At 51.9% G+C, this 26,467-nt stretch overlaps 8 protein-coding genes across 8 annotated transcripts; 3 read left to right on the forward strand and 5 right to left on the reverse strand.

The window, feature by feature from the left end:
* Positions 1-498: 498 nt before the first annotated feature.
* K489DRAFT_312491 (ketoacyl-synt-domain-containing protein) lies at positions 499-8,157 on the forward strand (the record flags this gene model as incomplete). Its single annotated transcript, XM_033600869.1, has 5 exons — positions 499-708; positions 761-1,237; positions 1,297-1,477; positions 1,525-1,662; positions 1,727-8,157. 5 exons carry the CDS (start codon positions 499-501, stop codon positions 8,155-8,157), a joined length of 7,437 nt encoding a protein of 2,478 aa, XP_033463699.1.
* Positions 8,158-8,434: 277 nt separating this feature from the next.
* Positions 8,435-9,550, reverse strand: K489DRAFT_122315 (uncharacterized protein). The gene is made up of 2 exons (XM_033598977.1): positions 9,456-9,550; positions 8,435-9,329 (listed from the first exon to the last, which is right to left on the reverse strand). The coding sequence occupies exon 2, from the start codon at positions 9,210-9,212 to the stop codon at positions 8,712-8,714; it is 501 nt and encodes a 166-aa protein (XP_033463700.1). The 5' UTR covers positions 9,213-9,329; positions 9,456-9,550; the 3' UTR covers positions 8,435-8,711.
* Positions 9,089-11,204, reverse strand: K489DRAFT_122284 (uncharacterized protein). The gene has a single exon (XM_033598976.1). It carries the CDS (start codon positions 10,944-10,946, stop codon positions 9,366-9,368), a length of 1,581 nt encoding a protein of 526 aa, XP_033463701.1. The 5' UTR covers positions 10,947-11,204; the 3' UTR covers positions 9,089-9,365.
* Positions 11,195-13,074, reverse strand: K489DRAFT_429003 (uncharacterized protein). Its single transcript, XM_033608355.1, has 4 exons — positions 12,606-13,074; positions 12,490-12,549; positions 12,027-12,426; positions 11,195-11,949 (listed from the first exon to the last, which is right to left on the reverse strand). Exons 1-4 carry the CDS (start codon positions 12,668-12,670, stop codon positions 11,464-11,466), a joined length of 1,011 nt encoding a protein of 336 aa, XP_033463702.1. The 5' UTR covers positions 12,671-13,074; the 3' UTR covers positions 11,195-11,463.
* Positions 13,075-14,626: 1,552 nt separating this feature from the next.
* Positions 14,627-18,871, forward strand: K489DRAFT_407379 (glycoside hydrolase family 18 protein; the record flags this gene model as incomplete). The annotated part of the gene is made up of 12 exons (XM_033607359.1): positions 14,627-15,176; positions 15,286-15,398; positions 15,447-15,844; positions 15,902-16,223; positions 16,276-16,395; positions 16,456-16,605; positions 16,664-16,796; positions 16,847-17,049; positions 17,104-17,389; positions 17,446-17,562; positions 17,612-18,662; positions 18,724-18,871. 12 exons carry the CDS (start codon positions 14,627-14,629, stop codon positions 18,869-18,871), a joined length of 3,591 nt encoding a protein of 1,196 aa, XP_033463703.1.
* Positions 18,872-19,292: 421 nt separating this feature from the next.
* Positions 19,293-21,514, reverse strand: K489DRAFT_122386 (uncharacterized protein). The gene has a single exon (XM_033598978.1). It carries the CDS (start codon positions 21,338-21,340, stop codon positions 19,700-19,702), a length of 1,641 nt encoding a protein of 546 aa, XP_033463704.1. The 5' UTR covers positions 21,341-21,514; the 3' UTR covers positions 19,293-19,699.
* A 2,039-nt stretch (positions 21,515-23,553) lies between these two features.
* On the reverse strand, positions 23,554-24,246 carry K489DRAFT_313605 (uncharacterized protein; the record flags this gene model as incomplete). Its single annotated transcript, XM_033600949.1, has 1 exon — positions 23,554-24,246. A coding segment is annotated over one exon (693 nt), but the record flags the coding sequence as incomplete, so codon positions are not given.
* A 511-nt stretch (positions 24,247-24,757) lies between these two features.
* Positions 24,758-26,047, forward strand: K489DRAFT_312352 (uncharacterized protein; the record flags this gene model as incomplete). The annotated part of the gene is made up of 1 exon (XM_033600853.1): positions 24,758-26,047. The coding sequence occupies one exon, from the start codon at positions 24,758-24,760 to the stop codon at positions 26,045-26,047; it is 1,290 nt and encodes a 429-aa protein (XP_033463706.1).
* Between the last annotated feature and the right edge of the window lie 420 nt (positions 26,048-26,467).

Genomic DNA, 26,467 nt, shown 5'->3' on the forward strand with positions numbered 1-26,467 from the left:
TATGTAGATGAAATAGACGATAGCGGGAATGAACGGAAATCCGCCAGAAATCAAGTTTGCTCAATAAACGACTGCGTGTCTCTGCTGGTCCAATCGATGGGGTACCGGACGCTCCGAGATCTGACATCGGATTCGGAGATCGACGCCCGGCTCCGAAGGAGCGACGGCGGACCGACGTAATCCTTCGGTGCCTCTACGATTCAAAGTACGTGATCCAACAGGATTCGGTCATGCTGATCAGGCCGTATCAATAGTCGGAGCTTGCCGGGGCTCCCGGTCTATCTTTGCGCTTTCGTAGACCGTATCCTACGCTGAACTTAAGTTAGACTCCGTTCGTTGTCTGAATACCAAGTTACAACGAGACTCACATGCTAAACCCGGGTTCATCCTTTCGATGGATGCTTAACTAACTTGACCTTGGGTTTATATTCACCAATCCCATATTGCACTCTTCATCAACCTCGCCGGCCTTGCCAAAATCTTGCAACATAATTCACAATGGCGATCAAATATCACGACCACAATGGCGAGCGTGCCTCACGTGAGCCGATAGCAATCATTGGAAGCAGCTGTCGGTTTCCCGGTGGAGCTACTTCTCCCTCACAACTTTGGGAGCTGCTGGAAAATCCACGTGAAGTTCTACAGGAAATCCCAGCTAGTCGATTCAGCACAGAGGCGTTCTACCACGCCGATAGCCAGCATCATGGGGTGAGAATATGTAGCACCACTAAGCTTGTCTCAAATGATCTGACTTTACCAGAGCGCGAACGTGAAACATGCGTACCTCCTCGACGAGGATCCTCGTGCGTTTGATCGCGACTTTTTTTCTATTCTCCCGAAAGAAGCCGAGGCGATGGATCCACAGCAGCGCGTGCTTCTAGAGACCGTATACGAAGGCGTCGAATCTACCGGCTATACACTACAACAGCTCCGCGGCTCATCGACTGCCGTATTTGTTGGATGCATGAGCTACGACTATCACTTCACGGCTATCCGTGGAATCGATAGTCTGCCGCAGTACCACGCTACCGGCACGGCTGCCTCGATACTTTCGAATCGTGTCTCATACTTTTACGATTGGCATGGGCCTTCCGTGACAATCGACACAGCATGCTCTTCGAGTCTCGTAGCTTTGCACCAAGCTGTTTCAGCGCTTCGCAACGGTGACGCTAAGATGGCCGTGGCGGCTGGTTCCAACCTCATTCTAGGACCAGAGCCCTTCGTGAGCGAGTCTAAGGTAATTCCATGATCACAGACCAAAGCAAAGATGTTGAAAGTTGACGCTAGAGATGATAGCTCAATATGCTCTCTCCAAATGGACGATCTTTCATGTGGGACGCATCAGCAGATGGCTACACGCGAGGAGAAGGATTCGCCACAGTGTTCTTGAAGACTCTGAGTCAAGCGATAGCAGATGGCGATCATATTGAGAGCGTCATCCGCGAAACCGGGGTGAACTCGGATGGAAAAACACCAGGTACGTCGATTCTCACTTCATCCAAGGAGCTCGCTGACGAAGACAAGGAATCACAATGCCCAGCTCTATCTCTCAAGCACAGTTGATACGCGAAACTTACCTACGATGTGGGCTCGATCCGACGAGTGAAGTCGGTCGCCCGCAATACTTCGAGGCTCATGGCACGGGAACGCAGGCAGGCGATCGTAAGTTTGACCCACGTCCCTATGGTCGCGTGTGATACGTCCGAACCATACTGATGATCTCCAGCTATCGAGGCCCGTGCCATTCACGATGTTTTCTTCCCTGACGGAGCTGGGAGTGGCCAGCTCATAGTTGGAAGCATCAAGACGGTCATTGGCCATACAGAAGGCACAGCTGGTATTGCGGGTGTTCTGAAGGCATCGTTAGCTGTCCAGCACGGACAAATTCCAGCAAATATGCACTTCAAAACGCTCAACAGCAAGATAAAACCATTCGCTCACAGACTACGTGTGCCAGTAAGCACGGAACCGTGGCCCAGTGTGCAGGACAATCATCCACGACGTGCGAGCGTCAACAGCTTTGGGTTTGGAGGGACCAACGCTCACGCCATCATCGAGAGCTATTCGGGTCAGAATGATTCCCTCGAATGGGAACTCACAGATGGACACACCTCACCGACAACACCCGAGGCGCCCTACAACGGATTGTTCGCTCTGTCCGCAAATTCTGGCTCGTCGTTGTCTGCATCCGCGGAAGCATTGGCAGACTTCCTTGATGCGAATCCTGACACCGATCTCGACCAGCTCGCCTTTAATCTCTTCCGACGGGCCGAGTTCGCACATCGAGCCACGTTCTATGCTCAAGATGTCCCAAACCTGGTTGAGAAGCTTAGAGCAGGGAGTGAAGCACTCAAGAGTAGTCCGCGTGCTCAATACATTCCCGACGGCGCGAAAGTACGAATCCTCGGGGTGTTCACCGGACAGGGTGCACAATGGGCGTCCATGGGAAAAGAACTGCTAGCTTATTCAAAGCCGTTTAGTGGAGCTATCGAGCGAATGCAACTCAGTCTGGACGTTCTGCCCGAGGGTAACAGACCTGATTGGACACTGACAGATCAGTTGATAGCATCTTCGTCAGCGTCCCGTGTCGGTGAGGCGGCGATTTCGCAACCACTATGCACAGCTTTACAAGTCGCACTCGTGGACGTTCTCCGGGCCGCAGGAGTCGAATTCTCAGCCGTGATTGGACACTCATCCGGTGAGATCGGAGCTGCATATGCTGCGGGCTACATTTCCGCTGAAGATGCCATTCGTATCGCCTACTATCGGGGTGTACATTCCGGTTTAGCAATGGGTGCGGATGGCAAGCGTGGCAAGATGATGGCCGTCGGCTTGACTTACGAACAGGCAACAGCCTACTGCAGCGCTTTCAACGGGTCACTTGTCGTGGCTGCGAGCAACTCTCCGACGAGTTGCACCCTTGCCGGTGATGCTGTGGCAGTCGACAAGGCCTTTGTCGAATTACAGGCCGACGGTACCTTTGCTCGCGTCTTGAAAGTTGACACAGCTTATCATTCACCTCACATGAAGCTCTGCGGGGGAGCGTACCTGGATTCGATCACGAATTGTGCAATTAAGGTCGAGACCGGTCAGGACACCTGCAAGTGGTTCTCTAGTGTCTGGGGACTCGAGGGCCGTGGTCGCAAATTCGTCGAGCCTGAACTCAAAGGCCAATACTGGGTAGATAACATGACTGGAGCTGTTCTATTCAGCGAAGCGCTCACCAGAGCCCTGCAAGAGGGCACAGGTTTTGATCTTGCGCTTGAGGTCGGGCCTCATCCGGCCCTCAAAGGTCCGAGTTTGGAAACGATCAAGCAGCTATCAGGCGCCAATCTTCCATACGCTGGCGTGTTGAAACGAGGACAAGACGCCGTAGAGTCGTTCACCGATCTACTCGGTCTGCTCTGGAAAAGCTTCCTTTCGTCGCAACCAATAATAACATTCGACCGCATCAATCTGGCAACCTCCGGAGATTCACCCATGCAGCGAGCCATCATAAAGAATCTTCCCCGATACTCGTGGGACCACAATTTGCTTATCTGGAGAGAATCGAGGTCATCACGAGCATTTCGCACGCAGCCAAGACCGCGTCACGAGTTGCTTGGACATGCTTCCACGCTCGGGGAACGTCAAGATCGAGAAGTCCAATGGAAGCAGCTCCTGAGGTTGAGCGAGCTCCCCTGGTTGGCAGGTCACAAAATCCAGGGCGAAGTCCTCTTTCCTGCGTCAGGATATCTGTCCATGGCATTCGAGGCAGCAATCCACCTTCTAGACGACGGTCAATCTGCGCGACTCCTTGAATTGAGTAACGTCGAAATCATTCGTGCCATGCGGCTGGAAGAAGACTCGCCCGGACTTGAGGTTGCATTCACTATTCGCGTGACAGCCGAATCTGACGACGCCATCACCGCAGAAGTTGCCTGCTACAGTGGTTCCGTTGACTCTGGACAGGCTCCGGATGCACCTGTCTCTGGGCTCACGGCACATTTCACAGCAAGCGTGAAAGTATGGTTTGGTGAACCGCTGAAAGATGCCTTGCCCACGAGAAGCAAGCCGTTGCTTTCTCTAGAGTCTTTGGACATGACGCGACTCTATTCCAGCTTGGCAAAGGAAGGTTTCAATTACACTGGCTATTTCCAAGCCAAGTCGATGCTGCGACGGCTCAACCGAGCTGCCGTATCTCTTCCTGATCATCCGGTTGGATCTACAATTCGTCCATGCATGCACCCTACCGTCCTCGACACTGCATTTCATGGCCTGTTAGCAGCTTTTGCGTTCCCAGAGGACGGACGCCTCGGCAGCATATTCCTTCCAACCCGGATTGAATGTGTCAGGATCAGCATGATAGCCCAGGAACTTCTGGAACCAAGCCTTATAGCTGATGCTGCTGTGGTTTCTACCGATAGTACCACTCTTACCGGTGATATTGATATCTTCCATGAAGACACTGCTTGTACTGAAGTGCAAATGCGCGGTGTCCGTCTCACCGCAGTCGGTCGACGTCCGGATCCCTGGCTTTATGCAGACACCAAGTGGCTCAGGGACGCGACTTGTGGAATTGACCCGAAGAGCCAGGTCCGTCTTTCCGACGAAGAGAGCTTATTGTACGAGCGGCTTTCGCGAACGGCCTACTTCTTTTTGCGTACACTTCAGAAAAAGATCCGGCCACAAGAACTTTTGCTGATGGGAAAATACCGTAAACACATGATGAAGTGGGTAAACGAACATCTCCTTCCACAGATCGAGGCGGGTGAACACCACCAACTCCGCCCTGAATGGAAGGAGGACACCCTCGAGATGATCCAAGAATGGCGCGCTTCTTATCCGCCAGATAACAACGACATGAACATCCTCCATGCAATCGGTACAAATCTTGTGAACATCGTCCGCGGAATCATTCCCCCTCTCAGAATTCTCACGGAGAATGGCATGCTTGATCGCCTTTACACCGAAGGCGTTGGGGTTCGGCATGGCAATATCGACCTGGGCGCCATCGTGAGTCAAATCGCCCACCAACATCCTCGGATGCAGGTACTCGAGGTCGGAGCTGGCACGGGAGGAACAACCAGGACAGTCTTGGATTCCCTGGACGGCAGGTATTCCATGTATACCTACACCGATATATCTACGGGGTTCTTCGAGAACGCACGCACGATCTTCAGTCAGCATATCAACAAGCTTGCTTTCAAGACCCTTAACATCGAAAACGACCCTATCGAGCAAGGTTTCAAGGAGGAAGCTTATGACATGATTGTTTCATCAAACTGTCTGCATGCAACTCATAGTTTGGAAAACACACTGCGTCAATGTCGTCGGCTCCTCAAGCCCGGTGGTCGACTCGTGCTGCTGGAGGTCACAGAGGACTTTTTGCCGACGCAATTGATCATGTCGACGCTGCCGGGTTGGTTCCTGGGCATCGAGGACGGCCGAGTGTGGGCACCCACAGTCAGCGTGCAGCGCTGGGACGAACTGTTGAGGGCTTGCGGATTTTCCGGGGTCGACTTCAGTACGTCACCATCGTACTGTTCGGCCATCATAGCACAAGCGGTGGATGAGACGATCAAAACTCTTCGGGCGCCATTGAAGTCTCCCCCAGCCCCAGATCGTCATCTGCAAGACATCGTTGTCATTTGCGGCGATCGCACGCAGGAACTTGCCAATTCGGTTCACAAGGTATTGCAAGACACGCTCGCGCCCAGGATGACCACCAACATCACGGTTGTTCCTGGTATACAGAATGTTGACATTCCCGCTGGCGCAGCGGTCCTTTGCCTTGCAGATCTTGATGAGCCGGTCTTCCGCCACATGGGCGCGGAAAAGTTCCAGGGACTCAAAGACATCGTGGGTCAAGCGAATGCGGCTCTCTGGGTCACGACAGGCGCAAAATCTGGTCGCGAACCCGATGCAAACGTAACAGTGGGATTGTCGAGCGCTCTGCTAGCTGAGCATACGACATTAAAATTGCAATTCCTCGACGTTGAAGATCCGAGCGAGCTTACTGCGGAGAACCTGGCGGAGATGCTTATACGTCTTGCCATCTTCGAATCTGACGATTCTGGTGCAAGGCTGTGGACACAAGAGCCGGAACTTTGGCTGAAGGACGGCGCTGTTCATATCCCTCGAGTCAGCACTCTCGACGCTGTTAATCGACGATCTCTGGCGCGGATTCGACATGTTTCACAGACCGTCAATCTAAGTTCATCAGACGAGGTGGTAGTCCTGGACGAAACAAAGACAGAGTTGCAGATACAAAATAACCCTGATCGCAGCTCCAGTACGACCAAAGCTCAAATCCGTGTCTCGGCTACCTCCGATCGCGCGTTGGACTACGGCCAACAGACCCGGGCTCACCTTTTCATTGGTCAAGAGTTGAGCTCCGGGGACAAGATACTTGGTCTCGTGGACGTGCCCAGCTCCCTGGTGAGCCCGGTCCCTGATCGCATCCTGCATAGATGGAGCCCCGAGCAATGTGCAGTGGCGGACACTGTACTACTTGCCATCTTCTTGCGAAATGCATTAGCAGAACATTTGCTCCAAGATCTCGAGATCTCAACATGGATCCACGAAGTACCAGACGATCTGCAGGCTGTTCTTGACGCGCGCGCAAGACGCCAAAAGTTGAATCTGCTCCACACTACGTCCGACATGGCAAACCGTTCGAGTGTGAACTTCATTCACCCTTACATGAACCAGGACGATTTGCAGCGCCTTTTCCCGAACAATTTGCGCATGTTCGTCGATCTGTCCACTGATAAAAACAGCACTCTAATAAAGGCCATACGCTCCTCCACGCAGACACACAGCGTCATCGAAAAGCACATTCCGGATCTGACCATCGGCTTAGATATTTCAAAGCTTCGTACTCTAGCAGGCGAACATATTGGTGCAGAGCCTGAAACGCCGTTGCCGCCCGTGGAGGTCGTCGATGTTGGGGAAATCCCCAACTCTCGAAGCAAGCCACTCGGCCTGACCTCTGTAATTGACTGGACCACCACCAACGTGATCAGTGCCGCCGTCCAGCCACTGGAACATTTTGGGTTGTTCTCGGATTCGAAAACATATCTTCTCTGTGGAATGACTGGAGACTTGGGTATCTCGGTCTGCGCATGGATGGTGGCCAACGGCGCACGGAATGTGGTCTTGACAAGTCGTAATCCTCACGTCTCTAATAATGTGCTGGAGTTCTTCTCACGCAAGGGGGCCACAGTGCGACCGATGTCCGCCGATATAACGAATATGGAGTCGCTCCGCCAGTTGTACGCGGAGATCAATGCGACAATGCCTCCGATCGGAGGAGTGATGAACGCTGCGATGGTCCTTCGCGATCGACTGTTCCAGTCATTGACCTGGGAGGATTTTGAAGCCGTCCTGAAGCCAAAAGTGACAGGAAGTCAGAACCTGAATGAGCTCTTCGGCAATCAAGATCTTGAGTTCTTCATCTGTTTCTCGTCGACCACCTCGATCGTCGGGAGCATCGGTCAGTCTGCTTATGCTGCTGCGAACCATTACATGGTAAGCTTGATACAGCAACGACGCGATCGGGGTCTCGCCGGGTCCGTCCTTCACATTTCGATCTTGACCGGCTTCGGGTATATCTTCCGCCGCGATGCCGAACATGCCGACACGATTTACAAGTCAATCCTTCCGCGGTGCGAACGCCAGTCAGAGGCAGATCTCCATGGGATGCTCGCCGAGGCGATTGTGTGCGGTCACCCCGGACAAGGACAAGTCACCGAGCTTATAACCGGAGCCAGGCCAGTATTCCAGGAGGAATGGCGTGAAGATCCGCGGCTCTCGTGCTATAGCGGTCTTCAACAACTTCAGGACGACGACGGAAAAGATCAAGCCGTTGGTACACTGAGCGTGAAAGCCCAGCTCGCTGCAGTGGACGAGCCGTCTGAATATATCCGTGTCCTCATGTCGTGTTTTGCATTCGCTTTGGGGAATTTGCTTGAGATCGACCCGGAGAAGGTGGACAGCCAGATGTCTGTGTCTGCCTTGGGAATTGATTCTCTCGTCGCGATTCGGATCCGGGAGTGGTTTCTTCGCGAAACGGGAGTCGACGTTCCGGTTCTCAAGGTAATGTCCGATAATTATTCGGTGTCGCGGTTATGCGACGACGTGCTTGCACAGTGGCAAAAGCTCAGCCAGCCATAGTCAAACTGGCGGACACTGTACTGGGACTCCATGTCAAGGCAACCCACGGCCGCGTGTGATAAGTAGTCATATCGAGAATGAATGCTTTCCCAACGTAGATGTTCGATTGTTGAGAGCACTGTTCGAGTAGATGTCCTTCTGACCATCAAACGATCTTCACTGCAAGCATCAACATCGATACCATCCCAGCTTGCCTCCCATGTGCGTCGGACTGTCAAGCTGTGTTTCGCCATCCCCTTCGCGGCGTCGCGTCGCCCAATGTTTTTATTAAACTGCCGGAGTGCCCTGTTCATTACAGGGTGCCTGTGGAGACAAACGCTTCCTAATAAATTTTGCCCTCATTTCCATGGAGATAACTCGGAGATAGCCGCGCGTGATTTTTTTTTGCGAAGAATTGAAGAATGCCCATGTATTCTCTTACAATCGACTACTTCATCTCAACACCTTTCGACGCCATCGAACAAGGTCGCTACCTCGGGCATACTGCATGTCTACTGTCGAGCAACCAGCGCCCAGTAATCCGTGGCGAGATGGCGTGATATCGCACGGGATGGTCATGAGTCCATGAGGATGGGCTGCTTGCATTCCAGCAGGGGATTGATGTTGAAGGCATTCTCAAGGGAATCGCCGAGCCGAATGAGTCTGAGATGAACATGCAGCAGAGCGCTGAGTTGCGGGCTCATCGGAGAGGACATCATCCTCGAGACCCACCCAGTCGCGATATGATGTTCGGTCGTCATCTCTGACGTCCACACCACACACCAAATTTTCGCCCACAATTTTTTGATCAGGACGGAGCTAAGGTCGATGACGAGTTGAGTGTGGCTTTTATGAACTGGGGTCTCGACCATGGCACCTGTGGCCACGAATGGCGAACCGCCGAGTGCGCCGACAGTGGCGCTCACCGAGAGCGAAGCGGAGCTTATGAAAGGAAGGCGACTGATGCAGGAGGAAAGAGCACGAACGGAGACAATTACAACATGAGTATGGAGTCTAGAATGCGTGGCGAAAGTTATAGGATACGTTGGTAGGGGAATTGTCGCCAGCCTGATCATGCATGGACGATCGGGTTCGGGTGTTCTTGTGTCGCTTTAACCCAAGCAACGATGACCATGCACGACAATCGCCCGCCTTCTCGCCTGTGTGCGCACGTCGCCTGTGCGAAAATTGACCTTGGCTCGGCATGAGCGACCTGGAATGCTTTTTCGCTATGATCCTGGGAATATATAGGGTCTCTCGACCCAATTCCCATCGATCCAGCTCCGTACCACCGACGGTGGTTTGGGGGCGTTGCGCACCTTGGGGGAAACGATCCGCCAGCGGCCGAATTCGTCCGCGCAACTTCCACGCCAGTCGGAGTGAGATCCAGATTCTCTGTGTCTCGTGTCGCATGGAGCGTGTGTGATCGCCATCCTGGCGCCGGGGCCCCATCGGTGAATGGCGTTCCGACTTTTGAAGACTCCGCTGATTGTTGAGTATGGCTGTTCACGCTCTCCATCAAAATAGATTTTGGCCGTAGCCTCGTCATTGATGTCCGTTAGACGTATATCATCAAGTTGGAATCCATCGCCCGCTACCAAGGACATGACCGTGGACCAGAGTCCATCATAGACCAGCACGAGGAACATTTCGACTGAACGCAAGGACGCGCTGTGGCCAGCTAGAAAAGCCGTCAAATCAGCGACCTGGATTTCCATGCCACCCAGAAACAATTTCCGCAGGGATGGTAACCTTGCTTGGAGTAGCATGTGGGATTGTTTTTTCCGCGCCGCTTCCTGAGGATCGTAGAAGTGGCATGGTTCCTCATAGAACGAGACATACAGCTCTTCCAGTCGCGAACATGACGCGAGCAATTTTGATAGACCTGAAGAATTGTTGTCATCCAGGATCTCCACGATTTTGACGGCTTCTAATTCCTCGTCTTCTTCATATTCTAGTCTCCCGAGATCGCCTTCGAGCCTATCCGCAACGCTGATAGATAGACTTCTCAGGCTGGAGAAAGGGAGAAGTTTTTGTGGATTCCTTTCGAAGACTGCCAATGCATCGCATGGCAGTCCACATCGCAAGGATCCGGGTCGAGTACGAAATATGTTGGCACTCTCGATCATAAGACTGCTGCTGCTCAGAGCAGCTACGCTTGTCAGGAATGTGGCTGTTGCCGATTGCAGAACTTGGTGCTCGAGGGCCGAGCTGTCCATTGTTTTCTGTTCCCTGGCTTCCAGAGGCGTCAATTTGGTCCCAGCAGCTTCGCATATCACAGCAACCTCTAGGGAAAGATATTTCAACACTCGTCCAGAAGCACCAGCCATGTTTCGCAATGACTCTCGCAGTAGCGAGACATCGCCACCATCGCGGCAAAGAAGCGCGTAATCTGATTGGCGTTGTCGTAGGATATCGACATCCTTCTCTGCTTGTGCGATCTCCGTAGGCCGACAGTCGACCTGTATCGTTTCACATGGCTCGAGCTCGGACTCCTTATCTGGGGTGTCTCTTCTGCGATATTTGATGATATCGTCAAGAGGTGTGAATTCATAGAGAATACCGACGATAGTGAGGTGTTCGATGGAAGACCCAATAGCGCCTGATGTAACCCGTGCGAAGGCTTCTAGCGATTCTCTGGAGAGGACGATGCGCGTCGTTTGGAAAAATGATGCAAAGGTACGCTGTGTCGCTTTATGGGAGATCTCCCGGCTCACGAGGCGTAAATTGCGGACGCTTTCGAGGTCCAGATTTTCGACGATCCATTCGAAAAGCTCATTTGAAAGGCCTTTCAGACATGTAGCTTCCATGATGTTTGCATCGGTACACGAATCGAGATATAGTGTTGAAGCGCAGTGTATTCAAACGGCAACACCTCGAGACCGCTTCTCATAATCTTGTAACCCGCTGGGCGAAACAAGGGCACGTGTCGGTCCAGATTTCCTGTACATGTACGCTTATATACGCTTTTCCAAAAATCCAAATGCGCGCCAGCCACCTGGCAGACTACTGTCGGTATGCAGTGGTGCGGACGCAGGTCTTCAAAATGCTCTGGCTGCGGGGGTTTGGCCGCCAGGCTGCGTCGTCGCCGCTGACGTTCCAGCCAAATTTGCCACATATCGGTTAATGCTACGCGCCTGATCATACACAACTCACGTCGTGTGCAGATGGCAAGTGCTTGCATACCTTTATTTCATCCCAGAGGACAAGCATGCACAGCATTAAGAAAGCAGAAATTTTCTCTCGAGCAGCCCGCAATACGTAATATATACTCGATCCTTGCCTGGGAATGGCCTGCGGCAATGAGGATGTACAAAAGGCGGGCATCTATGGATTGACCTTCCCCGAACCCACGAGCCCGTTAATCTCCGAGCCCATTTTCATATTGTTCTCGTACAAGAGTCTCCAATCAGCGTTACCCACCCCATCTCCATCTGGGTCGTATTCGAAAGCAGCAGCGCCGTAGCCTGGATCGTACTCCTCGTTCATGGAGATGTAAGGGACTGAATCGAAGCGGATTCCGGGAATCAATTTTTCGAGTAAAACTTTCAGAATCCCGACCTTATCTGGATAGTAGTCTTGCATATTTTCGGGGTCTCTGGGAGTCATGATGGACGCGTAGGAATTGTCTCCAGGCTGATTGAAAAGGCTCACGTCTAAGGCTGGGCCATCCGCTCGATAGAGTGGTTTCAGACCTTCAATTAGATTAAGTACATTCTTTTGGAAATCAGGTGGCGTAGGGTCCCATTTCTTGAGAGCCTCCTCGTCTGTCGGTGGAGCGTTTTCAAATCCCAAGTCTTGAAAGAGGTGAGTCTGATCGTTGATTAGCTTTTATGTCGATAGCGCATGTGGATGGCTACATTATTCTAAAACTTCCTGGACCGACTTACCATGTAGACCGCACGATTGGACACCACGGTCAAAATGGAGCAGCCAGACAGCACCGTCGATGCAGTATTTAATGTGAAATACTTCTGGTCTATGAACGTTTGCTGAACAGCAAACGATACTTGGCGTTTCGATCTAAACGGGCAAAGATTTTTCTTGCTGCCTTTCTTGCACAATGCGGCGCAATATGCAGCTGCTGTTGGGCCTCTAAGCTTTTTCAGGTCTCGCTTCTGGATTGCAGAGCTGTGATTGCCGCTCGCTTCCTGGACGATCGCTGCTCCATTCTCGCCAGTATCAGACTCCAGAAACCAATCTGGGGTGTATTTGTAGACACTGCGCTTCAAGGCGGTGCCGCAATCCGACTCATCATTGCAAGCACGGCATTGAGCGCCACAGCTGACTCTGATCGAGCGACGACGTTAGTAGGACGATTCATCGAACAGTTGTCGTCGGAGCAGCACATGCCTTTCGTCGCGAATCTTGAGAGGAGAATATTCATCTCCTAAAGCGATTGTCGAGTTATAGCTGAGTGCTAGTTAGGGCGCATGATTCTGTATGCGGATCTTGACGGGCCACCTTACACTCGAGCAAGTACCAAAGTCAGGTGTTGCAAAAGCAACACGGACAAGACTCGTGAAAGCAACATCGTGAAAACTTCGGGTCGCCAGAAGCAGCGGTAAGGCAGATGGACTCGTTGAGCGAGTATGAAGGCCAACTTCGATTGCGCAGTGGCAGCAGGCCTCCACAATTTCTATCATTTCATCCTCCCACGCCTTCTTCAAGCTTGAGACGACTCATACCACTTGAGTTCTCGCATTCTCGACGGGTACTTGATTCTGCACCTCGGTACTTGGTCGACCATACAGGAAGTACGGCACAGTTGTGTTGAGGTTGCGTAGAACACACCTCGCTGAGAGCTGTTGCCCGAGATGTGGCCATACGCGTATCGATCTCCCACAACGTACACACTTGGAGACTACTCCATGACACACTTGACGATAGCGTGGTGATATTGATGCAGACCTGCATAGTATTACTCGTGCGTGACGGTCGTTCGGTTGTTGGCCTCGAATTGAGGTTCGGGAACGAGAGCGATGAGATTCGGACCCCACAAGACTGATGATCGCCCAGTTCAGCAACCCTCTCAGCCGCTCGCGTGCCTTAGCACCCACAAGCGCCAACATATTTGCGTTTGACCCTGCAGTACTGCGCATTTGGTCCGTTGAACTTTTCACCGGTCCCGCAGTAAGGCCTCAACAAGGTGGGAGATCACTCCACAAATATCCTGCGGGTTGGCAACTAGGTTGATGGCTGACGCTCGTGGATTGTCCGTTCGCTTAATTCCATTTTGGGTCCGAAACTCAACCAGAATCCATCGCGCTTCGCGGCAGAAAGTCCCGCGATTGGAGGACCGCATGCAGATTTTACACGCTTGTGCTTGTGCAGCCGGGCTGGTCGTTCCTCCGTAGCTTCGCACACACAGGCCGGGTGTTGGAAGACCCCGCAGCGGGACACAAGAGGCGCAACAGTCCATGGCAAGGCCGCCGTCAAGCGGAATCATGAAATCATCTTTGTTACAAATGAATTCCGGCGCGTACGCCTGACTGGATGTCGGTGTTACATCAATCCACAGATCAGCACAAATTCGTCTGAATTGAGTCACTTGTCAAGCTCGGTATTGACCCTCGGGTAGTCGAGCGATTGCGGCGCACTCTCCCTGATGCACTCGCCCGTATTTGTTTCCACGCTATGGGGCCATCCTCCCTCCCACTCTCGTCTTCAGACCTACACATGTGACCCGAAAAGAACAACCAACCCAGGGTCTCCGTCTCGCTTGACATCCATGGACGTCAGCTTGAACGACTAGCTCAGCGGTACCGTTACTTTGAGAGTGGGTGAGCCAATAGTCTCCTGCAATGCGTGAGTGCGGCGCGTATTCGTTTCGTAGCCCGCTTGCCTTAGTAGGGGTAGCCAGTGGGTGTTCTGCCTTGCCAAAGGCTGCTGTCGTGCTCGGTAGAAGTCCCTCATGTGGATCGACAAAGTTTCATACACGGATTGGGGAAAGATGTTGGGAACGGCAGGAACGTTCCAAACAGACCTCGGCAATACCCTCAATGCTGGAGAATTTCAGTGTGGCGAATATGGTGCATACTCTGTACTGCCGTCTTTGGCACCTGGAAGGCGACCGCACGTTCATGATGATAATACACGGTCGAGTCCCGAGCGAGTTCAAGCAAGTCCCGAGGCATTCGTGTCGGATTTCGCAATCATGTTGGACCAGTCATGCCAGAAACTTTGGCTTCAAGTCTTACTATTCGGGTCTCTCTTCACAATTCCCCTTGTCGGTGCTCAAACCGCTTCTAGTTCTCCTCCTTGTCCAGTACCTTGTGACTGGTCTAGCACCGATCCGTCTGCTTGGACATACTATCATTCACTGGCCGATCTCGATGTCTGTGATGACACCGTACTCTTTCAAACCAATATCTACAACGAAATTGCCAACGCAAGAACCTCTTTGTATTATCGCGCTTGCTCCGCTTCGAGCAGGTCAACTTCCGCGAATGCTCAAATCAGCAAGAGACTTGATACTTTACCGCAGACAATGAGGTCGCTCCTTCCAGAGCGACCGTTTCGACGCCTGAACCGACGACAATACCTCTCCACCAACTCAAGCATTCCATCCGCGTCGACTTTGCACCTGAACAGCTGGTCTAGCACTGAACATGTCGACACTATAGCAGCACATTCGGCAAGTACAGAGCTTGGAAGATATATACTCTCTGCGAATTCCAATGATGTGGTTATGTTCGCTCGTGTCGAAAACGTCATCGCTGGTGTATACGTCGGGTCTCAAGTCGATCGAAGCAGCGCGTCAGAGATCATGAGCAAGTTCAGTGATCAAGTCTCTAGACAATCTCCAAGCTCCAGTGTGTCCGCTCAGACCTGCGGGGTGTCCAATGGTACCACAAGCTCTCAATACTTTGGTGTCATCTATGATACGGCTGTCAATTTCGCAACAGTTCAAGAGGCACTCAAGAAATGGGATCGTGCACAGTGCCTACAGAGTGAACAATCTCGCATCTGGGATGGCGTGGGTTTGAAAATGAACTCTGGCACACAGGTCCGCATCTCTCCCAAGGCCGATACCGAGGGTGAGAAGCAGAGAAGGAACCGATTTTCTTCACGAAGCACTTGTACATATACACAAGGTCGGTCGAAGGATTTCACGGCTGGGATCGCTCAGACGCTGATCTTTCCTAGTCCAAGCGGGTGACGGCTGCTACAATGTGGCTCAACGCTGTGGAATCACACAGCAAGCTCTTCAATCGTATAACGGAGGGAGCAGTTTCTGTTCCAGTCTGAAAGTGGGACAGGTTAGTGCAACGCATGAAAACATTCCGGACATCGCTAACCCTCTACAGTACGCCTGCTGTTCATCGGGTACCCTACCGGATATGACTCCTCAACAGAACCCGGACGGCAGCTGTCGTGCATACACGGTTGTCGCTAATGACTATTGTGCAGCTATTGCAGAAGCGCATCAAATGACAGTGCAGGACATTGTCTCCCGCAATCGTCAGACTTGGGGTTGGGAGGGCTGTGCTACTCTCTATATCGGCATGAAAATTTGTTTGAGTTCTGGCGTACCTCCGTTCCCTGCTAACGTCCCGAACGCTATTTGCGGTCCGCAAGCCAACGGTACTCAGCCAAACTCCGACATCAGCACTTGGGCCAATCTTAACCAATGCCCGCTGAATGCATGTTGCGATGTCTTCGGTCAGTGCGGCATCACCACCGAATTTTGCACCGCAGCTCCAGCGTAAGTGATCGTCGAACGTATGAAGTGGAGACATCAAGTACTGACAGATCTCGCAAGTGATACCGGAAATCCTGGTACCAGACAGCCAGGTGCCAATGGATGTATCTCAAATTGCGGAACCAACATCATCACTAGCTCCAGCCCGGCCCGATTTGAGCGCATCGGCTATTACGAAGCATTCAACATTGATCGGCCCTGTGGGCACGTATCAGTAGGTGCAATACCAGATCGATACACCACGGTTCACTGGGCATTTGCAAGCATTAGCACCAATTACCAGCCGTCAATCAGCCCCTATGAATCTGCCTGGGCAGCTTTCAAGGAACAAACGCGATTCAAGAAGATTGTGTCTTTCGGAGGATGGACGTTCTCCACAGCAGTACGTACTTCGTGTCCTCATCGGAAATCGTCGCAATGCTAACATCCTACAGCCAAGCAGCTATAATATTCTCAGATCTGGGGTTATGCCGGCCAATCGTCAGTCGTTTGCGCGCAAAATTGCAAACTTCGTGCAAATTGAAGGCCTGGATGGTGTCGACATTGACTGGGAGGTAAGTTGAATAGCAATGAGGAACTTACGATCTCCACGGGTACGAATCGCATGGAAATAGAGGCCTGGAGTTTTCGAACTGACCACTTCCAGACAATGGGACTATGGCAACGCATTCACAAATCCGGCTTGCCCCACAGGCAACTGTCTCCGATCTCAAGTTAACTTCACCGAAACCGTCTCTGCCCTTTCCATGCTTACAAAAGCAGGCGTATGTTTCTTTCTTTTCTCGAACCGCGAAGAACTTCGACCTCTGACTCCTTTTCTAGGTACCTGGAAACAAAATCATGCTAGGACAACCATTGTACGGACGAAGTTTCGAAATGACCCAAGCCGGCTGCTACACTGAGGAATGTACCTTCACTGGTCGCTCGAGTGGAGCAAGTGCTGGAAAGTGCACAGGTACGAAAGCTCACAACCTTATCGCCGTATAGGGAGCTCACATACTGCAGGAACGCCTGGTTATCTCTCTAATAATGAGATTTACGACATCATCAACGGCGGCCGGTACAAAGTCCAACAATACTCTACCCCGATCGCTGGCGATATCTTAGTGTACAATGACACGCAGTGGGTTTCTTGGATGTCAGGCAGCACCTACGACGGTCGCAGCAGTTTTGCGCAAGCTATCGGCCTGGGAGGAACTTCCGATTGGGTACGCCCGAGCCTTTCTTTTTATTGTGTTCCATCTAACGTATGACTCCTGCAGGCTATCGATCTCAACGTCACAGACACTGCCAGTGATACTGGAAGTGGCAGTACCGGTACGAGCTCTGGAAGTGGAATCGTGTCTCTTGACCCTGCTCTCTACCAGAATCCGAGTCCCATTGTGAGTTGTCAGGCGCCCTGCACTCTAGTTCTACCGCCCTGGACACTGCCGTACACCACTACAATCACACCTACACCAATCACAACGACAGTCACACAAGTCTGGCCGTCAATATCAACAATGAGTGGAATGGTGACGACGACTGTCTACATATCTGCAGTCAAAGGTACGCTCAACAGATCCTGCAAAGCAAACACTTATGGCCTGACATGCATCTTGTAGAGACTACCATAACACTGCCGCCCGTGACGACGAAAGAGATTCCTCTCTATAATGTTGTATGGACAAACACCGCCGACTCCATCATTCCTTTACGAAGCAGCTTGATCCTACCTCCTGGTAAGATCGAAAACATTCCTCTCCAGATTCGAAGCTAATTGTTGTGGAGCCACTCTCAGACAAGACTCCACCGTCGTCACAGCGAGTGGGACTTCGACAACGCTTCGTGGCATCTATTACACCTTGAACTTCGGGCCTTATCCACCACCACCAACTCAGACAGCGGGACAGACGACAACTACCCTGCTGCCTCTACCAGTCCCGACCGGGTGCCCGTTGTGCGCGCCGAGAATCACCGTCCGTCCAGGTCCTCCACCGCCACAATGCGTTGTTGGTTGTGGACAACGATGTCTTATAAACTGCAGCCCTGTAGTACTTCCAGGGATCTCGGGTAACATTCCTTCTTTCGGCTGCATTGGTGTCGGCTGTTCCGGCGGCGGTGGTTGCATTGGTGCTGGCTGCGGCGGAGGCGGCGGTAGCAAAGGCGGAGGCGGCTGTGCTGGTCCGAACTGTGGTGGTGGTGGTGGTACCGGTGGCGGAGAAGGTGAGCCTGACGAACAGTCATCATGCAGCTCCAGTTCGACAGTCACAAACTGCTCGGTCGACTGCGACGTCGGTCCCGACTCTGGCGGCCACATGACTACCTCGTGTTATAGCACGACATGCTCGGAGCACGTTGGCTGTCGCGCGACCGGCACGACGACCACCTCAGAGACGACCACAGCCTGTCCCTTGATACCGGAATTCACTCCGTACGCAGGCGATCAAGTGCGCATGATGGGCGACGGCGGGATGGCAGGTACGATCCTTGCGATGGGCTATATTGGCCCAAATCGGCCTGTTTCTGCCACTCCAACATCATCATCTTGCCAGCCGACCGGCACGCCCGGTTCGAGCGTCTTCTACCTCTTTCACGAGAGCTACCGTAGCTGCTCTGGCTCTCAGTGCGGCGATTCCGAAGTCGAAGTCGGCATTGTTCCCGGCGATAAATGGAACTGCAACGACCTCGCGGCGGTGGACTTTGGCAATACTGATCTCAGCAGCTATCCATATGCGCCCGGCTCCGCCGAATTTCGATACATGCCCGACACTTTTGTGCTGCAGGACACTCAACATGTGTGCGGCACTAATGCGTTGACCTTCAAGGCGCAATGCGATGGGTGAGTCGGTCCTTTCCCTTGTCGGAAAAACCTGGACGTGTGTACTAATCGTTGTGCACAGCTCATATCACGTCACGAGTCAGAACCAGGGTGGAACCGCCGTGTGCTTCTCCAATTCCGATCTTCCAGCGCCCATCTCGGGCTGCGTTGCTAATAACAAGCGAGCCAGTTTCACGGCTGACTGGCGCTGTATCGGTACGATCTGCTGAGTTGTTATGGGCACACGGTGGTCTCCACGCATGTGCGCTGTGTGTTCGCAAAGATGTCACGTTTAAACGAAAAGGCGTTGCTCTAAAGCAAATCCCAAAATTGTGAAGCTGTGCCTCACTAGATCACATTACGAGAAGAAGCTATCGTTTTCTATTCTCCAGGTCATTTATTGACGATCAAAGAACATCACGAAGCATGTTCAAGAAGTGCAACACGTCGTACGTAGGAATAGATGTCATCGCCAATTGGCACCTGGTACCTGATGGGATGGGGTAACCCAAACCCTAACCCCAAGTGAAAAAGAGACCATCTTCGGAGCATCATCTCGACATATGTTGTCCACGGGTATAAGCTGTATTTCAGTATCGGCTCTACAAGACGGAAATTGCGAGGGGTACGACAAGGCCATAGCTGTATAGTGGTAAACTGTCGTTGAGCTGACCCATTGACTCCTACGACACGCCACAGCAGTTCTTGTGCAGTAGTCAATGTCGCCGGTGCTCAATGAGATGCATTTTACATTGATAGAAGTGGCTGTTTAGAGCTCGCAGAAACATCAAAAACGAGTTGAATGGCAAAGAAGAAACGCGGGAAGGGCGTGGACACCAAAGGAAAGAATTGTTGAGAATTTGGAAAAGTCCTTCAAATGAGCTGAATAGTTTGTCTCTCTCCGACATGAAAACAACGATGTCTCGGGAAAAGCGCATCAGAATCATACAGACAAGAACTTTGGGGCAAGCATCGAGCAAGCAAAGCACTGATGGACCAGATTGAACCTCCCGATCAATATATCACAGCAGCGGCCCATACCTCTCTACGTAGCCCTTTTACTCTCCATAAACAGTACGAAACAACTCCAATGCCAAACCTTGATACGCTTTGGCATCAGCCAACTTCCCAGATCTGGAGCAGCAGACAGAAGCATGGAATGCGGCGTCGACAGCGCGAGGATCGACAAGGCACGGCTTAGATCGTTTCACGGCGACTTTGCGTTTGCCAGGCACGACATCGTACGGATTGGTGGTGCTGTGGGATGCTTTCAAGGCAACGCGAAGTCCGGCGTGCTGGAGAGCCTCCAGTGCCTTCTGGAGCGATTTGTCCCATTCGTTCATCGTGCCGTAAGCCTTGCAGAGCCATGTAGCGAGATGGAGGAGACCGAGACGTGGGATTTTCCCAGCTCGGAGATCGCCATATGCAGAACCAAGGTCATGATATAGAGTCTCCGCTTGATCGACAACATACTTATTGACCTGATCTGACTTCGTGCAATTGTGTTTGTTCTGGAAGTCTGCTAATGTTGCGAGCAATCGTTGCAGTCTGTCACGTTGCTTGACGGCGCCACCTGTTTCCATCGCGCAGAGAGCACAGTAGCATGCGAGATGCCAATAGTTGCTCAGCCGTTTGCGACGCTCGTCAGTTTCGGCTACGGATGGACAGTACGTCAGGGTGATCTCCTCGCCAGCATCGATGGCGCGTGTCGCATGAATCAACATGAGGCTGCCGAGAAATGATCGTGTTGCGTTCAGGGCACAGGCATGGTTGATGCGAGAGGCTCGCAGCCAGAGTCCACAAGGATTCGGTGCGTCGTCTTCTCCGGAAGCTTGATCGCTGGTGCGCAGGGTTGGCGAGCCGTAACAGTTCCTTTGACAGGTGATCCAAACCCGGAATGTGTCAATGACAACAGTGCCATCGACTTCGATTAATGGAGTTTTCGGCGCGTAGCCACCGTCATATAGCTCGAAGAATTGCTTACCCCAGGTGGCCGGATTGTTGCGGATCTTGTCTAAAACGGCATAGTAAAGACCGTCATGTGGATGAGCCGCCCCGCCTACCGTTTTCGAGCTCGTGTTGACGAGCCTGTGGCGCGAGTCTTGTGGTTGGGCAATGTGAAAAGCCTGTTCACAAAGTACAAGCTCACCTGGCTTGATGGCTTTTGTCGCGAGCACACCCATACCGCGATCAGTTGTCCCCGGAATGACAGTGTTGGAAAGGAAGTTGAAATGATCGAGTAGAGGTTCAGCTGGGATGGATAGAGAATCACTGATCGTGGTAAAGTCACAGTATCCTTGGATTGCCTCGGCTAGGCGACTATCACGGCGAGCAGATTCCGTGAGCATGTCGCAATCATCGGGCAACAAGTTGAGTGCGGCATGAAACGAAGATTTGGTGGCAATGAAATCCCCGAGCTCATATTCTGCACGATCAGCGCGAAAGAATGCCTTGCTGTTCAACTTGTTTTCGATCTCGGGGTTGACCTCTTCCGACGCCTCAATGATAGAAAACAATGCGTCCGCTTTGGCACTTTCGAAGTGTTTGAGGTGCAGGTGATTCACGGCTCGGTTTCGTAGTAGATCACAAGACAGCAGTGAACTTTCGCCGGATGCAACAAGACTCCTGCTGTAGAGATCCACCGCCTCTTGATACCTCTTGGCGGAGTAGTCTTTGTTTCCCATTGCCTTGTACTCCATAGGCGAGTGTTGTTCGGCTGAGTGAAAGCGCCATAAATCTGGTGCTCTCTCGTCAGAAGAACTCAGATAAACAAAATCTTAGGGATGGTCCACGAAAATCTCGTAGACTTCCTTGAAGCTGCAAACGTTCAAAGGCTCTCGGATTGCTATCACTTTACCCTCTGGAATAATCATATCGGGATTGGTTGTTTCTCTTTCGTTATGAGTCTAGATCCCGCAAGCATCTCCTTGCTCGTCCTCACTGGCGGTGATCAACGCCACCAAGTAGCTAGGCACAGCAATGGTGCGGACAAAGTTGGCTCTTCCATGATGGTAGGTGTCGGGCGAAGGTCCCTCATGCGTATCGGCTTAAGCTGAGCAAGAGGAGTAGTTCTGGGAGGGAACGTTGAATCGGGGAGATTGAAGCGAGTGTTTGCTCTTAACGACAGTTTGTTCGAGCTGCCGCGGATCTTGGTAAAGGTCAGTCTTGCGACAGTCGAACGTGACAACCGCGATCGTGTTTTCAAATGGCTTGCATACTCGAGTGCAACGAGCAATTCCACTCGCATGCGTTTATTTTTGGAAGTATGACCATTTTGCGGAGCTTGGACTTCGGCATCCATGATGTGGGAGGAGGGCTTGGAAATTGAGCGATCGGTTATATTCTTGAAGTACGACCGGCTGCAGGCAATAAGTAATGTGAGCAGAGTCAAGTTCCGCTTTGAGTGCCTGGCACGTAACCTTCGGAGGAATTGATTGCTTCAAGGTGATAAGCTCACTTAGTTGCAGTAAAAGATTGAGACAACATTATGAAAAGTTCGGCGCTTGTGGAATGCTGATGAGTCGTTGACTGTTTGCGATGGATCGTTGTTGAGCTTCCTGACCACCTGCACCATAGGGCAGCGCGATGATCAAATTACCGGAATTCACCTGCCAAGACGGAAGTGAGAGGAAGAAAATGTAAATCTTGGAAGTGAGACCCAGCTTTCATGAAACAAAGGTGGTGCGAGGCTGCCCGACATCTTCGCGTCTCCCGCCATGTTCCACGGCAACCGGCAGTGAGAGCACATTTCAGAAAACAAAGTGAAGCGTTTGCCAACCCATTTCTTGATGATAAGATCGGGCTGAACAGAAAGTCACTCCGTATTGCAGCTGGGTATGAGGGGAACAAATCGCTCGTCAGTGACATACCCCTTCTGCCTTGCCTGAGATGGATTCAACAGTGGCAATTTTTATCAATTGCCCAGGTGATCGATCGTGTGCAGCTCAACGTTTTGCCAGAAGCAGCAACGAAATCTATCTGACTGGTCCATCTCCCCTTCCTGCTGATGATATTCATCCTGCTGTCATTTGCCAACCACACTCATGATAAGACCCATGGTAGTGCTCTCGGCGAGATGCACGACAATATCGATGGTAACTTCATATATCTTCACCGCATCTAGAACTCTCTCTTTAACATTGATAGAGACTGAACGACCTTGAATTTCGGCCCACTTGCCAATCGCCCGTGGTGTAAAAGATTTTGAGAGCTGACTGAAGTCTGGTGTCATTTTGTTGTCAAAATCGAGAGCGTCGAAACCAACCGTCAATGCTCTGGTTCCAGAGCCCAGAAGTATCAAGAAATCGTCCAAGCCCGGTATACTCCGCATTCTCAAAGCTACTGCGAGCGTGTTTGATCTCTTATTGACCTTGTGGACGCGTCGCTCCGAAAGACACCACGGCGCGTCTTCTGTGATTCGAGATATATCCGGCAAGGTGGAACCATCGTCTCGATTATACTGCGCAACCACGAGATTCTGCCAGGTGGGCTTTGTCCGTTGTCGCTGGAGCAGTAACAAGTGGAGTGGATAGATCGACTTAACTATAGAAAGAGCGGATTGGCGCGCATAGATTACTCTAGGTTGGGCTGATACGGAAGCAAAGCCTAGATCAGCAGGTCGAATTCTCGTATACTGTTCGCAGGCTGCACTGTTCTGAATTCGGCGAAGGTACACTGTCAGAAAATCATCATTGTCTCGATCAGGAACCGGACAATTTAACACGGCAAGGTATGCGTCATGCTCAAATGACATCACCGGAAGTCTCATATGAAGCCCTCTGGCTGTCATCGCAGGAAGGAAGTCTTTTCCAAAGAGACCACCATAACTGTCAATGTTCCCGGCATCTTTGAAAAAACTCGGGTTTTCTGCGAGCATTCCACATTCGTCGTCTGGGCCTTTACTCAAGTCAACCCAGGCAAATATCGAATGGTCTTCTTGTGAGCGCAGGATCTCTTCTTGCAGTCGTAAGAAGGCTTTCGTCTCACCTTCGCCGTAGAGCATCGACATGTTAACGTCGAAAATGCCCATCAGACAATAGGCAATGTCTTCCTCCCGGGTCGTCTTCCGTAATGCGGCCCATGACATGCGCTTCGCGACGCTGGCCACTTGGAGAGGCTGTTCATGAAGGAGAAATTCTTGTTCAATGCCGGTGATCTCAAATATCGAAGAGGCCAATGATTCCTTGAATCCGATGGGCGCCCACGTTGCTGAGAAAAAAAGAACTTTGAGCGGGGCAATCAGTTCCTGCAATGTCCAGCCTCGTCGCCAGTATCTCGACTCGGAAAAGTCACGTTCCGCGTCAAATACATCGGCCATGAAAACGTAGCATATCGCCGAGTCGTGGTAGTAGCGGTACATCGAGTTTATGGCTTCGCTCAGCTCCGCCGAACTAGTTTTATCAATGCAGCAAGTGTCGATCCACAAGAACTCAAAACCATCTTGTGCCGCGCGACTCAGGACTTGTTCGAGTTTCATAAATCCAAGTTTTGCCCTGTAGGTGTTGTGCTGGACATCTGCAAAGCTGATTTCGTCTGCGGCATTGCGCGACCACAGATGCAAGAAGGTGGCATACTCGGGGATGTCTTTTCCCCATACCTCCACCATCTCGAGTTTCGCATCGTTTTCGAGACACGCAGCAGTCTTCAGAAGGCGCATTGCGGATTGCTCTCCGGGCGAACCCAACAGAGGGATTAACCGGTGTGATCGCGCTGGGCACCTTGAACAGAATATCCTCGTTTGCGTGGGTAGCGGGAGGAATTCCCGATTGGCATTGCCTCACAAAAGACTACACTTTCCTGCTGCATCAAAGAAATTGGTACTGCGCATCCGAGCATTCCTCAATCTTCTTGACCACCTGTCAAACGTTGACTGTCTTATGAGTGCTTATATTCGACGAGTGACCACGATCGAAGGAGCGGGCCTTCGAATCCAGTCAAAGGGTTATTAGGGTTCGGGGTATTCCGCGCCTGAGCCGGATTTTCGCTTCGTACTTTCCTGTCCTCGCTCTGCCGTCCTCCTCCTGCCGGCTGTGCGATCTCCTTCCGGTCGCGTATACACGCATTACCTGGCATTTACATCGCGCAAGCGCTTCCAAGAGGGGAATCATCTAGCCGCAATGACTGTGGCTACCCGCATCGGGAGATTTGTGCGCGAAAGCCCGCAACGAGCGGCGCTTCTTGCGTACATATTTTGGGTTGTCTTAACGCTGCTCTATCTCCGAAGCGCGTCAGCGCGCGACTCCACATCCCTGTTCTTTGATGAAAAACACGGCTACGATCCCATCTACACACGACATCGGATGAAACAAGCAGAGCAGTTCATCAATCAAGCAAACAATGGTGCTCCAGCTCATGTGGGATCGTCGATTCCGTTCTTAGCTGTTGGCATCGTGACCATACAGAGAGATTCTCATCGCTACTTTCGCCTTACCGTCGGGTCGATCCTGGAAGGACTTCGAGATAAGGAGCGTGGCGAAATTCGTCTTCTCAATATGATTGCAGATGTGAATCCGCAAAAGCATCAGGCTTACAACGAGTCCTGGCTCCACACCTTGTCTGACAAGGTCTTGACATATCAAGATGCTGATGTGCCATCTGAATTGAGGGATCGAATGGCCGAGCTGGAAGTCAGTGATCATAGCCATGTGTTCAAACCAATGCTTGACTACATACATTTGATGCGGGCCTGCTACGCCACCGGAGCACCATATATCGCCTTATTAGAGGACGATGTGCTTGCAGCCGATGGCTGGTACCACCGGACTCTCGCTGCGCTAGATCAGCTGCATGCGCAGCAGAAGCTTGACGACACCGTCTACCTGCGACTTTTCTATAATTCTGGTTTACTCGGCTGGAACAGTGAAAGATGGCTTGAGCACCTGATGGCCTCAGTATTCATTGCTGTCTGTGTCGCAACCACTATGTACATCCTACAACGGAATTCTCGGACATGCTCCAAATTCCTTACGACTCGTACTTTCTTCGTGATTCTCTTCGTCTGCACTCCCTGCACGATTGGCCTCTATTACGCCGCAGGTCGTCTGACCACCTCGCCTCTCTCCCGCGGCGTTGTCCTAATGGATAGCCACGGCTGTTGCTCGCAAGCCTTCGTCTTCCCTCGAAACCGAGTCCCCGACCTCATCAAATACTACGAAAGTCGCGGCTCTGGATTGATTGATCAAATGACGGAAATCTACGCCAATGAAAGAGGCTTGCATCGCTACGCACTCGTGCCAAGTGTTTTCCAGCATATCGGCGGGGTCAGCTCAAAGGGTGACGACACCGACGGAGGCAAGTCGATGAAGTATTCGGCGGCACATCGATGGAATTTCGACTTTGAACTTTTCGATCCGCTGGAGTTGGAAAGAGAGCACGCTGCGGCTTTGAAGGGGTCGAAAGCAGGTTGAGCGAGAAGACTCGCGTTGTCTAGCTTGCTGCGGGCGCTGAAGCGCGCGGAATGGGCGTCATCGGACCTCTAACCAGTTGCCGCTTACTCGGTCTTCATGCCGCCCTCGTCGAACTCGAGCAGGGGAGGTCAATACACACTGACTCTAAGCGAACATCTGCCAAGCGTCTTTAGATCAATAAAGCCCCGGGAATGGCTTGCGTCCACTGGCGATCGAGCATGACGCCGTCTGCTTCGACGATCGCGTCGCCGCCGATGCGGCATGCAAATAGATACACATACTGCGCCTGATACCATGCAGTGATCACGGCAACAATCTTCCGGAAGCCGTCATCCCACGGCAATATTCCTCTCGGAAATATTCGACAACGATCTGGCGTTCGGAACTATGTCGGCTCTGTGGAACTCCTCCTTTGGATGG

This window comes from Dissoconium aciculare (genome assembly GCF_010015565.1).
Source record: "Dissoconium aciculare CBS 342.82 unplaced genomic scaffold K489scaffold_2, whole genome shotgun sequence".
Lineage (NCBI taxonomy): Eukaryota > Fungi > Ascomycota > Dothideomycetes > Mycosphaerellales > Dissoconiaceae > Dissoconium > Dissoconium aciculare.

What these genes read in the sequence shown, in the direction of transcription:
- K489DRAFT_122315 (XM_033598977.1), bottom strand. Translation starts at nt 9,212, where the DNA reads ATGATCAGGCTGGCGACAATTCCCCTACCAACGTATCCTATAACTTTC.
- K489DRAFT_122284 (XM_033598976.1), bottom strand. Translation starts at nt 10,946, where the DNA reads ATGGAAGCTACATGTCTGAAAGGCCTTTCAAATGAGCTTTTCGAATGG.
- K489DRAFT_429003 (XM_033608355.1), bottom strand. Translation starts at nt 12,670, where the DNA reads ATGTTGCTTTCACGAGTCTTGTCCGTGTTGCTTTTGCAACACCTGACT. An exon ending in ACTTTGGTACTTGCTCGAGT is followed by an intron (nt 12,550 to 12,605) that starts GTAAGGTGGCCC and finishes ACTAGCACTCAG; the next exon opens with CTATAACTCGACAATCGCTT. An exon ending in CCAATCGTGCGGTCTACATG is followed by an intron (nt 11,950 to 12,026) that starts GTAAGTCGGTCC and finishes ATCAACGATCAG; the next exon opens with ACTCACCTCTTTCAAGACTT.
- K489DRAFT_122386 (XM_033598978.1), bottom strand. Translation starts at nt 21,340, where the DNA reads ATGGAGTACAAGGCAATGGGAAACAAAGACTACTCCGCCAAGAGGTAT.